A 17,663-nucleotide genomic window follows, 5' to 3' on the forward strand; every position below is an offset into this window, starting at 1 on the left:
AGAATGGCAGTATGAGTGCAGTAGAACCGATCTTCGGAGTAGTTCCGGAAAGGATTTTGCAAAAAATGTGTACATTCCCAAGGGGGCCATAGATAACAGTTGGATATTTGATGTTATAGAGGTTCCGGGGACTTCTGGCGGTCTTAAGAGCGTTCAAGGGACCTCAGGGAGGTTTCAGGGAGTCTCAGTGGTGTTACTGGGGGTCTCCGAGGGATAGTTGGTGGTCACAGGAGTACAAAGGATGAAAAATTCTGAAAAATTGCGTAAGACTGAAAAATTATCGAATGTCAGGTTAATGTCACATAAAATTTTACTTGAAATTTACCCGACTAAGGTCAAATTTCACCCGATCCGACAAGACATTTTTTTGCCGGTCATCAGAGGTATTCCAGGGGAGCTCTAAGGCACTTCAGGGGGTCTAAAGGGTGCTTCAAAAAATCTTAGGGAGTTTCAGAGGATCTCAGAGGCGTTTTTGGGGGTATCAGGTGCGTTTCAGTGGGTCACAGTGGGTTTGGCATTCCAGGAGGTCTCAGGGGTATTTTAGAGGAATTCAGGAGATACCAGGAGGTCTCAGGAATATTTCAGGGAGGCACCGGAGGGTCTCAAAGGCGGTACAGGAGATCTCTGTCGTAGCGCCATTAAAGGCTCCTGAAACCCCCTGAAACTTCCATTCCATTCTTTTGGAACCCCTTCTATTGGGCTCTCTAAGAACTTCCTGGAAACACCCTTGGCCCCATCTCAAGCTCCCAGGAGCAAGACCTGTTCTCGCAAACTTAGTTTCTTCAAAAATGCCCTGACTTAATTTATGCACGAAATTCCCTTCTTTAACTTTGTGGGGTTTTAGTCCCTTTTTCATGCCATTTCAAATGGCATTCAAAGAGGTTCCAGAGTGTCAAAAGTAGATTCCGAGTTTTCAAAAAAAAAACTCGGATTATAGCCGAAAATGAATTGTTTTAATATGTTGCTAAATCGCACAAAATCACTGCTGTAGATTTGAAGGACTGAATTTCAGAACAGTTTGGATCTCTTAGAACATTTTGTTTTCTTCTATTCGGTGCATAACCACTGTGACCAGTATTTGATCTCTTGTGGTATACCCATGTCCTTTGTATAGTGCATGTCGTGTTACTTTATCACTGTTGATAAGTAATAAAGTTTAGTTCGGTTTTGCTGCAGTAGTAATCTTCAACCTATTTCAAATAAGTAAATTTTAAATTATGTACAAGGAAGGATTCTGATTGAAAGGTTCCGCTTGTAACGCGTTTCTTTTTCAGCAAGCTCCCTGAACGAAAAAATCAAGAAACGATACCGAAACGATTTTGACGATGCGCTGGAACTCTAGTCCTTACTGTCGCAAGTCAGTGAACACCGTTGAAAGATTATGAATACTAATCCATTTTGAAAAGGTAAATATTTGTACTAAGGCTGTTTCGAACGTTTTCAACTACTTTTCTCCTTGACTCTGTGCAAATTTCTAATGGTAGACGTGTTTTTGAATAAATTGCTAAAGGGATTCCTTGAGCATTACTGGAGAAATCACTGAATGTAATCGCAAAGATTTTTTTCTATACCTTTTCTTATTGACATTCCTGAATGCATCTCTATACTGCGGTATGCTGCGAAGTTGTCCTATGTTCTATGAGAATCCCTATTAACACAGAACATCTATGCTACACACGGCAGTTAGCCTAGTGGTTAAGGCTATGGATCGCCATTATGGATTCCCGTTCCGGTCGGGAAAATTTGCTTGCATAGGCATAGAGTATCATTGTACTTGCCTCACAATATACAAATTCATGCAATGGCAGGCAAAGAAAGCCCTTCAATTAATAACTGTGGAAGTGCTCAAAGAACACTAAGTTGAAGCGAGGCAGGCCAAGTCCCAGTTGGGACGTAGAGCCACAAAGAAGAAGAAGGCAGTATAGGTAGGATTTTGTAAATCACTTGATGTACTGCTGAAGGAACTCGTAGAGAATTACGTAAAAAAGCTGCGCACTAGATTCTGAAAGATTCTCTACAGCCATGATTTCTTCAAGTAATGTATCAATGAATTCTATTAGATATTTCCAAAACAATATCTGGTGATACCTATTCTTAGTTAATCATGTCACCACGTTTTGAGATGGATAGCTTAGTTTCCTTCGAAATAATCTGTAACCGACCATCCGTCTCCATATTAAAACGCCTAGCCATTGTTGTCATGCCACAGGTGTGTCAACTAAAGTATTTTCCTGCTTTGCGTGGATACAAACCATAGCCGTAAATCGGGGGATAAGAATTTCAATCTTCTGCTATGAAGCATATTAATATCAATCCCCTTTTTGTTCACCATGTGTTCCGTGCACTGAGTCATAACGGACAGACAAAGGAAACTACATCCGCCCATCTCAATCATTATCATCAACCTGTCACGACGACGGCCGGTCTGCCATGTGCTACCAGACCACCAACTACTACCGGACATATTATTCGGAAAACTGAAAACGAACGAAAACAAACATTCTAGTACTGCGTTTCTCCTCCTGCTCCCCCAAACCCCTCACAAACCAGTTTCCAGACAGCTCCACCACCCACAACTCGTGTCACAATTTTTATGAATGAAAGTGAAAGCAAGCGTCGCTCGGTGTACAACAACGACACCGTTGGGCTACGAATCGTACATCCCGGCAGCCTTCCAGTTCGGGACAGGGGGTGCCGGGTGTCCCAGCGTTGCCATCGTAATTCCGGCGCAGGATCGAGGAGGACATTGTTCTGGTACTGCGCTTGATGGCGTACTAGTTGGACGACGACGTCGGGGGTCGTTTCCTCGGTTTCGAAACTGATGCTGACTTTTTCCCATGGACACCGATGCCGTTCGCTTCAGTTCTCGTTTGAGCGTCTTGCCGGTTGGTTCGGTTTCTTTCGGAAGCAGTGAGCTCTCCTGGACTGTCTGTCTGTCTGTCTCCGGTGGTGAGGATAAAGAGTGTGTGGCTTGTTGATGGAAGTGAAATAAAATACAAACACGGAGAGTTAAGGAATGTTGTTGGGTTGTTACCGCGCGAGATGAGTAATGGGACGGGTTGAAGGAGATGAAAGTGATTGCCATAAATAACGCACGCGTTTAGCAAGCATTCCAACTAAGTGCATTTTTATTTGGATCGTAGGAAGTTTGCTGGATAAACGAACGAGGAGTTATTATTAATGTACACAGAGCGTGAGAAAGGCGGGAAAACATAAACTGTGCTCACCGGTCGGAGGACAGGTGTTGAAGAATGTGTTCAATAAATATGAAGTTTGTTTTGGCTACGATGATCAGAAGAATCGACGAAGATGCGTCAGTGAATCAGAAGCGAAGCGTAAAAGAAACCAGCGAGAGTTCGGTTTGTTTGTTTTGTGCGCGCATTTTCCGAGATGAAAAGCGGGAATGCGTGGCATGAGGAATGACAGTGTGAAAAGACAATTCGCGGCAACTGTGAGTCTGTTGATGTCGTTGGGCGGAAAATAGGTGACCATCATTTGAGTTTGTTTATTGGTACGGCTGCTGAGGCAGGAAAACAGAACTGTTAGACGATTCCCCTGTAAATATTGACAAGAGGGGTGGTAAATTCACTGAAATTGCAATTATCACGTGTGAAGGTGTTGAAAATGGAGTGGAACGATACCGTTGGTAGTGACAATGCTAGTGAGATTTACACAATGGATACCGTTGGACCAGCGTCGACAACGGTGACGACAATGATGGTTCCAGCAATGGCTCCACCGGCCGTAGGGCTTACTTTCCCATCGGATCTGTTGACCCTGATCCGACAGACTGCAACAGGATCCGCGTCGTCCAATTTGTCTTATTTGCTGAGTAACATTACCCGAGCCCTGTCTTCGCCATCGAATGAGTTCAATTTATCACGGCGCTTTCCGCTCCATCCGTTCTTTCCGCTGTACAACGATACGGTGTTCGAGTCGTGCCCGTCCATTCAGATGCCGATAGGGAACCTGATCTCAATGATCCTGTACGCCATAGTGGGCCTAATTGGACTGTTTGGAAACACACTTGTTATCTACGTGGTGCTGCGCTTCTCCAAGATGCAAACAGTTACCAACATGTACATCCTAAATCTGGCCATAGCAGACCAGTGCTTCCTAATAGGCATACCGTTTCTCATCATTACGATGCACCTGGGCGAGTGGACGTTCGGTAATACCATGTGCAAAGCGTACATGGTGTCTACCTCGATTACACAGTTCACCTCGTCGATATTTCTCTTCATCATGTCTGCAGACCGGTACATTGCCGTGTGCCATCCCATCTCATCGCCACGGTTTCGAACGCCGCTGGTATCGAAGATAGTTTCGTTTTTTGCATGGACGACCTCTGCCTTGATAATGCTACCGGTGATGCTGTACGCCAACACGGTCCATCGCGACAAGGGCAAAATATCCTGCAACATTGTTTGGCCATCGGAAAACGCAAGTAACTCGGGCACAACCTTCACGCTCTATTCGCTCATCCTGGGCTTTGCAGTTCCCCTTTCCCTCATACTAATGTTTTACTATCTGGTGATCCGCAAGCTACGCACAGTGGGACCCAAGAGCAAGTCCAAGGAAAAGAAACGTTCCCATCGCAAGGTGACCAAACTGGTGCTCACCGTCATCACAGTTTACGTTCTCTGCTGGCTACCCTATTGGATTTCCCAGGTGGCGCTAATTAATTCGCCTCCGGACATTTGCAAATCCCGTCTGGAAATTACCGTCTTCGTTCTAGTAAGCTGTCTGGGTTATTCCAACTCGGCCATGAACCCAATCCTGTACGCCTTTCTGTCTGACAATTTCAAGAAAAGCTTTCTCAAAGCGTGCACTTGCACCAAGGGCAAGGAAATCAACGCCCAACTACAAATCGAGAACAGCTTCTTCCCTCGCTTTGCCAGAAACCGAGGCTCGGAGAGGGGTAACTCAACGAAAATCCTCCATCCCGGACGGCAGAAGGTTGGCGATCAGACTCATCCCAACGACACCGTCAACAACAACAACACCCATAACCCCAACGCCAACAACGGTTCCAGTCGCTGTTCCGGACCAGGCGGCCCCATCAGCAACACCAACACCAACGGTAACACCACAACGACGACGATGACGACCACCACGACGGGAGTAAACGGCGGAAGCTCCAGCTCGAATGTGGTGCCGATTGCCAGTAAAATTCTCGACACCAGCTCCCGACCTCCCGTGTTGCACACGGATTTATAAGGCCCTGTATTTCCTCCAGCGCGCCGGCAACTAAGTCAGACCCCGGAGCATTTCATTGGAAGCCCACGGGGTGCCTGCCGGCTGTAATTGCATGCTCGGTATGTGGTACGTATATACTCAAACCTATATGTATGTCGGTACGTAGAGATTAAGTTTACTCAGCAACATCGAAATGGGAAAAATGTCACCAATCTACCCCACTCGCCGCTGCGACTGCTGCTGTTGCTGCTGCTGACGAGTAGTTGTAATCCGTTGGTTTCCGGGTCGTTCGGAAGCAGACAAAGCCAAACAAAAAACCCATGTAATTAAAACGTAAAAATAACGCTTTATTTGTGCCCACCGTGTCGAGATTGCACGAGCAATCAACAGTGTTGCACTGCTACCGCAGTGGGCGTTTTTCCTAGAAGGGCCAGCTGGGGAAAAGTTAGGTTTCTTTTACTGTTTGCCTTTTCGGAAATACTTTCTTGATTTCACTAATAAACATAACCTTGAAAATGTTTGACAATTCTCAGATTATTTCAAAGATTTTCAATGAGCAAAAAAGAAGATGGTATTTTTTGTCTTTATCTTGCATGGGCGTTATATGTCAAACGATCTGACAACTGTCAACTTTTTTTGGATTAGTTTTATTGGTGTAATGTAGAATGACTCGTATGTTTATCATGCATCAACTTCTGAAAATACAATAATATATTTTGTTTATTTATGAATGTTAAATATTAAAAGGTGAATTTTCAAGAAAAAAGAAAGAAAAAACTTGCAGATCTAGGTATTAGTGAAAGATACAAGTCAAAATTGTATACATTTTAAAGTATTCATCTTTATGTAGTCTTCGAATATTGTTAGGGTTATATGTACGTAGCTTTTAAAAGAAAAGGCTAATACAAGTGATACTTCCCAGAAGACCCCAGGATACACTATTCACGCATGATGGAAAAGTTACGAATAGTGAAATTTGGCTGGGTTGCTAGAAACCTTAATGCAAACAAACTAGAGAAATTTTAATCTGCTGTACCGTTAACCTTTTTTTTTATCTGATTTGATATCGAACGATGATTGTGATTCATTTTCAACGAACTTTTTCCGCTTTGATTGGCTTGCTGTTTCGTATCAGAGTTGGACAAATCGAAAAATGGACAGATCAAACGAACGGGTGTTTCCATATCGAGAGACGCAGTGGACATCATAGATTATTATTTTATCAGTAGACTATGAGGAATGCATTGTTGTAGGGGTGTTCCAGGGAATAGCAGGGACGTTACATAGGATTTCAGAAGCGATTCAGGGGGTGTGCCGAGAGGGGCGTTACAGGGTGTTGCAGACGGTTTATGAGGGGTTCAGAAGGATTCAGGGGCGTTCCAGGGATGTTGGAGGATTCTCAGGGGATTTGAGAGGCATTCCCAAATATTTCATGGGGCGTTTCAGGGGTGTCCTAGGGGGTTTTAGCAGCTTTCCAGTGGTTTCCAAGAGATTTCAGATCGTTCCACAGGGATTTCGTAGGTGTAAACCCTCAATGTTCATTAGGTTTTTTTTAACCCCAACCATACCCTACGCCAGTGAGCTGTTTCCAACGTTGTGGTGATCTATGAATGATCCATATACCTTGGTAATCTAATATTTACACAAAATGAGTAGTTTATACATGAGAGTGTTACGATCTGTCAAAGTGGTCTGTGCAAGGGTCCGGGGAGAAGATCAGAATCGATACAAGTGGAAAGACGTGTGTGAACGTGTGTGATGGAAGATAAAGGTACGTTTTCGGAGGTTTCCGAGAGACTTCGAAATTCCAAGAAATCGTGGCTAACGGAATACCACAAACGTAATGCATTAGGAAGGTAAATGAAGTTCCAGGGGGTTTGAAGGGGTTTCAGGAGCGGTTCAGTGCTCTGAAGCGGTATCACGAGTGCTTTAGGGGGTATCTTTAACTTCCCTGAAGGCTTCCTATAACCTCAAAATGCCTTGAACCTCTCCTGAAAATCAAATTAGTTAAGAATTCTCCAACTGCTCATATTTGCGAAGTAGTTTTTTTCTTGTTGTTTTTATTAACGTGTATTCTAACATTTAGCTACACTTACAGTGAAGCAGGTTGTGGGAATTCTCTAAAGCTATTTATTTGCTAAAATATCATTAGAAACTCCTAAAGTTCCTGCTGAAGCTATCAGAAAATCATTTTCTGGAGCTAATCCTGTAGGAACCCTTGGCTGTCGCAAGCAAAATACTGTTAGAATTACGTCAAATTGATTTCCGAACAACCAAAATTGCGCTGCCTTAGTTCTCATATTATATGTGTGTTGCTTGGGGTATTTAAAAAAAAAATCCCGGCATTAACTGCTTATGAAAGCATTGCAAGAGTTCCAGAAGAAATCTCTAAAGGTAGGGTCTGAGTGACATTAGTAATCTTATGCTCCCAAATGCACCCTATTCTAAAAAAAGCGATTTCGGCGCCGATTGATTTCGTTCTTTTTGTTGTCATGTGTGTTCAGTGAACACTGTTCACTTCTAACAAAAATACATAAATTAGAATCAAAGCAAGCAGCGTTTCATTCCTTAGTTTTGTGTAGAGTGAAAATGGGAGCCATATCCTTAAGAAAGGGACCAATACCGTTTTTTGAAGCAATTCTAACGAGAATTTCTAATAAAATACAAAAGTTATTCCTGTAATACTTTTTATGGAAAAAAATAGCAAAAATTCCTGGAGAGACATATCCTTTCACAAATACATAATACTAATAAAAAAATTCTTGCAAATTCTTGTACGGTTGCATGAAGGAATTGATGGAAGTATTTCTGTAAACATTGCTTCAAAATAGAAAAACAAATCAAAATATCACTTGCCGCATATTTTCCAGACGCACTTCCGTAGGAATTTATCTCCCGCAACATATCCGCGAGATCTACAGTCAATGAGCTACCGTCTACCCCCGTTGGTTTGAACGACACCCCATGCAAACCAACGGGGTTCATTTTACAATTTGAACCTCTAGTAACACTGTGGGCATCGAAAAACACACTGTTGGGTTACCGGACTCTTACCAACATGTTTTGGGATTTAATGCGGAACACTGCAAAGGGGTTCCTTGCAGGTAGGTTTTCCATCCATCCAGAGATTGAGGAGGGGGGGGGGGGCGCTCCAGGGCAAAATACACTGATCACACTTGGTCCGACTTTAACATGTAACACATATTTAACACGTATATTTCCAAATAAATAATTTAATCTCGCCAAAGTTTATATTTTACAATATTTACAATCAACTACTAAAATACTTTGATTTAACACATATTAGTAGATTGTAGGACATTCTCAACCTCTCCTCTTCGCTACCGAAAGCTTACTGGATTGTCAAGTCTTAGAATCTGAGTAACTATCGTTGTTAATGACGTCACATATAGTATCCCTAGCGAACAGATCTTCAACACAGTGAGTTTTACTATTACAGGAAGAGAGGGAGTCTAGTGAGTTCTTGCGCTAGTCATGATGCAATAATTGGGAGATTTCTATATTTGCCAGTGACGTAACTAAAAGTGGTTGTTGAGGCTACTCCCGAACACCCACTGACTGATGGTAATCATTTTTGCTATTTTGTTTTGATTCTGCGTTCCGTTTCACTCCGTTCCATGAGCAGAATGACGTTTGAACCATTTTTAGTTTTAACGATGTGCAGATTGGCGGGGGTCAAATTAAAAAGTGTTCAGATTAGATGCGGTCAAACCAATGAGGGTAGACGGTATAGCTATACATAGTGTATACACGTTCACTCTAAAGCCGCACAAACAACTATTACACGCTGACGAGTGCACTTCGTCAAAGATGGGTGCCGAAGTGATTTCCCATTTGATTTTGATGGAAGCAGTGATGGAATTGCTCTCATCATTAAGCAATTCGCGAGTGAAAAGTCAACACAACACTTACTCACGATTCCGAGAGTAAACAGTGTGTGAGTTCATTCGCTCTTGCCTGCTTCGTGAGTAAGAAGCAACACGAAAACAAAAACACTCATGAGTTTTCATTCGTGAAGAACTAGTGGAGGTGCGGGAAGTGCATTTTAGTGTATGTAGTTATATTTGCAAATCCAGTGATTATCCATCATAAACTTATGCTTTATGCTTCATTGTTCCTGAAAAGCAGCACTGCCCTAGGCACTGCCAGTCGTAAAAATGCGTTTTTCGTTAAAATCCAAAAAAAAACTCAGTAAAGCTTTGTGAATCACTTGCGAGTGCTTGCCAGCTTCGTTTACTCACGATTAAAAAAGTGCGAGTTTTCTCAGGCCCCTGTTGTTCACGAGTAGGTTTGTTTTGGTTTGTGTCTGCTCAGCTGCAATTTTCATCATGTTCCATCTCTGTCGGGAATTGGCTCTGGAGTAGGTGCAGTAAACTCGTTCAAAATCAACTTTCCGGCAGACAATCCTCATAACAATCACTGTCAACATCAAGTTCACGCAATAAGGTATCTGATTCAGATGAAAGAAGCGGATGAAAACGGTCGTTTTGTTGTGAATTTAGGCAATGCACAATTTTGTTTACCTGTAGTGCCAGAAATGGGATCAAAAACTATTCCCAATTCCCTTATTTCAGAAAAAAAAACCTTTGAGAAATCATTCAAGGTATTTTCTGGAAGAATCGGAAGAATGCTTGGAAGAATTCCTTCAGAAACTCCCAAAGATATAAAAAATCATTGGAGGTCTTTCTGCAGAATACACGGGTAGAAATCCGGAACCTGAAACTGGCAAAATGCGTCTTGATTGGTCATGATGATTATTTTTATGCTATGGATATACACCATAAAAAATCATATCATGCCGATTTTTTACGAGTTTAACTAGTTTTGCTTTAACATAGCTTCGACGTTACGTTTTCTATATTTAGTATTAACAATTATAAAGTTGCGACATGAAATCATGCCGCATGTACACTGCATCTTGACGAAAATTCATGAATGCATGGAACTAGTACTTATCGTTTATAATTTCGGTTCCATTGGCAAAAATTTGCCCTTTCCATCAAATGAAAACTGACAACAAATGCTAAACTTAATTAACTTAATAAACTTAGGAACTAGAAGGGTCCAATTGCTTTTTGGCAGTTCGTTTCTCCGGTAGCATAATTGATGTTGAATGATGCGAAAAGAATTTTGAACCTCAAATCAGTGATTTGAATTAGGTGCCGTCATAGGTAATGAAGAAAAATATCTTAACGGAATGCTACTGTGGCTGTTCTGAAAAATTATTAAAATTAGAGTTATACACTTTTTTTTCATTTGAAGAATACTTTGCCTTACCATGAAACGCAGTCATTCGGAATGGATGTGAAGCTCGCTTTCGTACATGGCGCAAACAAAATCAGTCGTCTTTTCGGCCGAGGTAACACTTTGTCATCGACCGACGGACTTGGTGTGAACGCAGCGACGTATAGTGTGCGTGGATCGATTCCCCTATCCACCGAAGAACGCTGGGTGACGACATCAATGGGTGGCATTTAGTACAAAGCTCGCACCCGTTTCTCTTGTTGCATTGCTTCAAGCAGCTGATTTATGGTTTTATAACTCAACGGCGTAATTCTATGACTCAGCGTCATAATTTTGCATGAAAATTAACATGAAAAGGTTTGTCGTAACGTCTTTGGCAATCATGACTTTTTTGAGAAAATTGTATAAAATGTTTATGATATTCGTCGTTGTCGTCATGATATTATGACTTGTAATCACACTATCATGAAGCGACATATTTTACGATTTTATGACTCTTTCGTCATGTTTTGGGTTCCGTTGTTTTTACCCGTGTACTAATGCTAGAGTTATTATGTATTTCCCTGGAGGTTCTACTGCTGAAATTCCTGAAGATAATCCCAAAAAACCCAGATTAATCCACCTAGTGGTGATAGCGCCTTTCTCGTCGAATATGTACTCTAAGATATTTCCGTCGCCATAAGCCGAAGTGTTCCTGAATTCTGAAAATACTCTAGAACGGAACAAATATCATTTTCTTCTTTTGTCACAGTGCTCGTTCGTCAATGAGGGGGTGGAGTTGATAAATAATAAATTTACTTGATGAAAAAAATACTCAAACAATTAAGCAAAACCGATTAACTCATCGGGTTTGGTAAGAAATTTTCTGGAGGACTCTACACCTTAAAATTTAAAAATTTATTTGTTTATTCATTTGTGTCCTTCCTCAAAATGTTGAATTCCGATCCAAAATTTCGAAGGGGGGACCCCTCTGGACTTAAGAGAAAATCGAAATTTGTGTCAGCCTTGTTCAGAAAGCAAGAACCTTATTAAAGCCATAATCGAATTTGGAAACTTTTTGATGGCTCATATTCCTATGTTATGTATTATGTTAAACGTATAAGCAGAGCTGAAATAGTAGTTTACGCAACAAAGTGCAGAATGAGGATTTTTACAGCACAAGTCATACATTTATCCAACGAGGCTTGCTGTGTTGGATAATTACGATGAGTGCTGTAAAAATCGAGTTCTGCACCGAGTTTCGTGCAACGTTATTTGCAATTTCATAAATTACCACATAAGTGACCCGATTTTGTCATCCTCTTTTTCACATTTTTTACTCTTTTCAAAGACTGAAACAGTTTTTCATACTTTTTATCCCTCTATGTTCTGCATCTCAGCAGTAGTTTGATGATAAAAATTAATAAATTGCATAAAATGTGACCATATGGTAATGGGAGCAAAAAGTTTTTTGCAAAATGGGGCTGACAAAATCAGGTCCTTACTGTACTTGAGGCAAGATTTGAGGATAATTTTAAACAAAACTTTTTCATCAAACTCCATTCTGATGTTCATAGCCATGTTTAAGAAAGTGTGATCATAGCAGGTTATGCTGTGTAGTTCTCAGAAATTTTTAAACCTGCATCCAGAAGCATCAAGAAGTTGATCAAAACTGAAAACAGTGCTGTAGTGGTTCATTACGCAACGCAAATCAGTGCTGTAATGAACCATTATCGCACTGCTAATTTGGTGTGGGAAAGTAAGCCTTTTCCTGTCATATTTGCGTGAGGGAAAACAGCCTATTACGATGAGAGATTGCAAAATAGTAGTTTACGCAACAAGGTGCAGAATGAAGATTTTTACAGCAAGAGTTGTACACTTATCCAACGAGGCTTGCCGAGTTGGATAAGTACGACGAGTGCTGTAAAAATCGAGTTCTGCACCGAGATGCGTACAACGTTTTTTGCAATTTCATAAATTACCACTTGAGGATAGTTTTTAACAAAACTTTTTCATCAAACTGCACACAGATTTCCATAGCCATGTTTAAGAAAGTCTGATCATAGCAGGTTATACTGTGCAGTTGTCACAATTTTCCAAACCTGCGTCCAGAAAGCATCAAGAAGTTGATCAAAACTGAAAACAGTGCTGTAATGGTTCATTACGCAACGCAAATCAGTGCTGTAATGAACCATTACAGCACTGATAATTTGGTGTGGGAAAGTAGGCCTTTTCCTGTCAGATTTGCGTGAGGTAAAACAGCCTATTACGATGAGAAATTGCAAAAAAATTTAAACCTCTCAGTTGAGTGCTTGACCACCTTTACTAGCACTGGATGCCGAACATTATCAAGACATTTCAGCATTTTTTTCTGCACAGTTTAGCCTTTACATACTTTATTATCATTATTGGTTATACTGCCGTTCTACGCATGATTATCCCATGTTATATGGGATTCCCATATAACATGGGACAATTGGGCGTGGAACGGCAGTATAAGATTCATGTAAAATTTGACAAAAGAAAGTGCAAGCAAGTAAAATTTCCCATAATAAAACCCATTCAAATTTTAACCGTGTTACAGAGCGCGATGGCTCAACCAGTTGCATCAAAATTGTGCGCAGTAATTTAAGTGCTATAAAATTAAAATTTTCCCATACAACGTTGATTCATCCTACTGTATAATTACGCCTCAGGAAAATGGTGTGATTTGCAAGATCGCTTGAATTTTTATCAAAATTTTGTTCTTTTGCGCATATGTATCGCTTGCATCGATTTTGTTTTGTTGTAATTTCAGCGATGCACCTAATCCTGATTCTGCAACACTGCCGGTAATCTTAGGTGTGATCAGAGCTTGGTCAAAGACTATTTTTCCGCTGCCCGTTTATCTGGTTATCGAACATTTTTGATGATTTGATATTTCGCATGCATGGGTTTGTATCGTTGGTGTGTTCGACTGTTTTACGAAACTGTTTCGTGGTGGCTTGTCAGTCTTGACAAAAATAAAACACTATTTATGTTATTTTGTCCCATAAATAGTGTTTTATTTTTGTCAAGACTGACAAGCCACCACGAAACTGCATGGGTTTGGTTCACTTTTTAAACTGGCCACTTCCGGCTAGACATCTGGAAACGGTTCCGGAACACAACCGGTTCAGATATGTTATTTAGAGGATTGATTGGTGGTTATCGGTGATATACAACTTGTTTAGCGTTAAGCGTTTCGACCTACTATTCTTCGGTCATCATCAGAAGCATTCAGCAGGATTCGTCCCTTCAACTTCGTCAGTATACTATATTAGCGATTCAGATATGGTCTGAAACTATTTTCCTGCTTACCGTTAATCTGATTATCGATAAAGCCGATATTTGGTGTGTCGCATGTCTGGGTTCGGTTCACTTTTCTAATTGGCCACTTCCAGCGGGACACCTGGAACCGGTTCCGGAACACAACCGGTTCAGATGTAGTCCTGCTTACCGTTCATCTGGTTATCAAAAAAGTCGCTCTTTGATGCGTCGCATGCATGGGTTTGGCACACTTTTATAGTTGGCCACTTCCGGCGGGACACTTTGAACCAGTTCAGGAACACAACCGGTTCAGATATGGACTGAAACTATCTTACTGCTTACCGTTCATCTGGTTATCGAAAAAGCCGCTCTTTGATGTGTCGCATGCCTGGGTATAGTTCACTTTTTTAATTGGCCACTTCCGGCGGGAAACCTGGAACCGGTTCCGGAACACAACCGGGTCAGATATGGGCTGAAACTATTTTACTGCTTACCGTTCATTTGGTTATCGAAAAAGCCGCTCTTTGATGTGTCGCATGCATGGGTTCGGTTCACTTTTTTAGTTGGCCTCTTCCGGCGGGACACCTGGAACCGATTCTGGAACACAACCGGTTCAGATATGGTCTGAAACTATTCTCCTGCTTGCCGTTCATCAGGTTATCGAAAAAGCCGCTCTTTGATGTGTCGCATGCATGGGTTTGGTTCACTTTTATATTTGGCCACTTCCGGCGGGAAACCTGGAACCGGTTCCGGAACACAACCGGTTCAGATATGGGCTGAAACTATTTTACTGCTTACCGCTCATTTGGTTATCGAAAAAGCCGCTCTTTGATGTGTCGCATGCATGGGTTTGGTTCACTTTTTTAGTTGGCCACTTCCGGCGAGACACCTGGAACCGATTCTGGAACACAACCGGTTCAGATATGGTCTGAAACTATTCTCCTGCTTGCCGTTCATCAGGTTATCGAAAAAGCCGCTCTTTGATGTGTCGCATGCATGGGTTTGGTTCACTTTTATATTTGGCCACTTCCGGCGGGAAACCTGGAACCGGTTCCGGAACACAACCGGTTCAGATATGGGCTGAAACTATTTTACTGCTAACCGTTCATTTGGTTATCGAAAAAGCCGCTCTTTGATGTGTCGCATGCATGGGTTTGGTTCACTTTTTTAGTTGGCCACTTCCGGCGAGACACCTGGAACCGATTCTGGAACACAACCGGTTCAGATATGGTCTGAAACTATTCTCCTGCTTACCGTTCATCAGGTTATCGAAAAAGCCGCTGTTTGATGTGTCGCATGCATGGGTTTAGTTCACTTTTATATTTGGCCACTTCCGGCGGGACACCCGGAACCGGTTCCGAAACACTACCGGTTCAGATATAGTCTGAGACCATTTTCCTACTTCCCTTTCATCAGATAATCGAAAATGCAGTGGTTTGATGGGTCGCATGCATGGGTTTGTTGCATTTTCATATCTGGCCCCTTCCTGGGGTACCGGTCCGGAACACCTAAATGGCCATAACTCCGGAACGGCTGGACCGATCTGAACCATTTTCAATAGGAAACAATGGGGCAATATACCGCGTCGAATGAACCATCGGTCGTTGAAATCAGTTCATATTTACTATCTAAAAATGAGGTGACCTTTTTGTACACATACACACACACACACACACATACATACACACACACACACACACATACATACACACAGACATCATCTCAACTCGTCGAGCTGAGTCGATTGGTATATAACACTTGACCCCTCCGAGGGCTCTATCAAATTTTTGTTTTTGGAGTGAACATATAGCCTTTCGGTACACCTTGGTGTACGAGAAAGGCAAAAATACACAGAAGTAATGCTCAATGGAACTTTAATAGTAGCGCGCACCAACTTTTAACCCTCTCAAATCAAAGTTGTTGGTTTTGGTCTAAACATCATTTTTGGTCATTTATAATATTTTAAACATATTTTAGCCGTTATTTTTTATTTGCAAATAAATGAATTTCGATTCCTGATTTTTCTATTTTTTGAACATTCCTTTTTGAACATTTTTGGGTCTTTTTCAGGCTTGACAGAAACTCCCTCGCGAGAAAATAAGGAAACGATTTCGGTGATTTTCTGAGGAGTGAAAATAAAACTCAGAAATCACAACGCAAATCCTCAACAGCACCGAGCGCGAGCTTGTCGCGCAGCGAGGAGTTCGTCCAACACTCATAATTGCTTGTTGTGTTTCTCACGTCCACTCACACTCAAAAAGCACTCGGGAGTTCCACTCCCATACAAAGAAAGACTCTCGAGGCAAAAATCGCACTCAAAAACCCGAAATAATCATCGACTCTTTTTTCGTTCCCCTTTTCCTCGCTCAGTTTTTATTGCCTCTCTGTTTGGGGTTCGTTCGCTCCCTCGCGACGAGGCAGAAGCAAAACACCGCTCTAGAGCATATTGCAAAACTCTTTTGATTTCGAGGAGGAATATCAAGCCTGGTCTTTTTGGGTAATCGATTTTTCAGATTGTAAAATTTTGAGCTAATCGTTGAAATTTGATTTTTTTTAAGGCTTACAAGCCGACTTTTGGGATTTCATTTAGGTCCCATATGGACTGTGTAAATTTAATCGGAATCAGTAAAACTATAAATAAAGCGCATCCCATGAATGTACCAAAAGCATTACAGTTGTGGCTCCATCAGCAGTGCAAACTACACTCTACGAACTAATTCTAAAGATAGAATTTACAATCAACCCTCGAGTGATCGCGCTGTTGTATTTTGCTGGATTAGTACGACTGGTAATTTTGTTATTCCGGAAAAACTGGCTTTCTCAGTCGTGGACTTTTCAAAACGGCTCGTTTTGCTTTGCCCGACGTTTCGGCTCTTTTATTGGGCCTTTGTCAAGGCTGTTGTATTTTGTACAACACGCTGAAAAAACTCGCCATATGTATACAACATGCATGCACGTCGTGCTAGCGGTGGAGGCCAAACGCGGTGCCGGAAGGTTAAAGCATGATACAGTATGTCAGAGGTTCCCAAACTATTTGCTAACGCGGTGCCTTTTCACATTTTCAAATATGTCGTGGCGCTCTAACAAGCTTTATCATTTAATCACTTGGTTGGCAGTGAGTCAGACCGGACCATGCGTTTTTCTATGATTGTGGGGGAAATTGTCTGCAAGCAAATTGGGATATCAAATCCAGAACGTGTTTTTTTGTCACAAACTTTAATTCTTCTATAATAAAAAATCTGCACCTAAATAACGTCGAAAAGTTCTGATCTGCCAAATTTCTTCGATATTATTTGCCTGTTCAAAAAAATCCAAAAAGAAATCGCATAAAAATCTTCAATATTATTCTGCTATTCTGCTATTCTGCTATTATCAACGCATCCCCTGGCTTTCGCCCATCTGCGTTGTCTTTTCACTAGGCAATACGTCTACTAATTGATGTTTATGGGCTTGCCGGACCAAGTCATGTAGCTAAGCCAAACACCCCACCTACAACTGTTGGGTAGGCACCATTGTCCCGCCCACTGGTCTTTTACAGCTAGTTGTAGGTGCATGTGTGCGTGTAAGTAATGGTGTATGTGTGTTAGTGTTGGTGTATTGTAGGCGCCAACTCGTTCTAATCCACTCTGATTGCTATCGCCCTATTGAACCATTACCCTTAAATCTGGTAATCTATGAAATAGAATGAGTTAAGCGCCTGTACATAATAGTCAATTAATCAAACAAGGAATATTAGTATTAAAGTGAAGATACAATGAAGCAACGCCCCGGACCTCGAGAGCACAAACCCCAAGAACCAAATGACAGGCTGCGCGAACAGTCGATCGACTAGCCATCACCAGTGAATAACCAATCGAGCAAACCCTCCAGCACAAACCACCACCAGCTCTTCCGACCTGCGCCCAACAGATCCGAGGCACAGCCCAGCCATA

At 41.7% G+C, this 17,663-nt stretch overlaps 1 protein-coding gene across 2 annotated transcripts in view; it reads left to right on the forward strand.

Annotated features, from left to right (window-relative positions):
* The first annotated feature begins 2,744 nt into the window (after positions 1–2,744).
* LOC115268008 (somatostatin receptor type 2-like) overlaps positions 2,745–17,663 on the forward strand; it is an 80,655-nt gene continuing 65,736 nt past the window's right edge. Inside the window, exon 1 of one of the 2 annotated variants that reach the window (XM_062856493.1) lies at positions 2,745–5,325. In XM_062856493.1, coding sequence (XP_062712477.1) covers positions 3,625–5,220 — 1,596 coding nt within the window. In that variant the 5' untranslated portion in view covers positions 2,745–3,624 and the 3' untranslated portion in view covers positions 5,221–5,325. The remainder of the gene's footprint in view (positions 5,326–17,663) is intronic. The other variant, XM_062856494.1, reaches the window with a different exon arrangement.

Source organism: Aedes albopictus, chromosome 3 (genome assembly GCF_035046485.1).
Source record: "Aedes albopictus strain Foshan chromosome 3, AalbF5, whole genome shotgun sequence".
Lineage (NCBI taxonomy): Eukaryota > Metazoa > Arthropoda > Insecta > Diptera > Culicidae > Aedes > Aedes albopictus.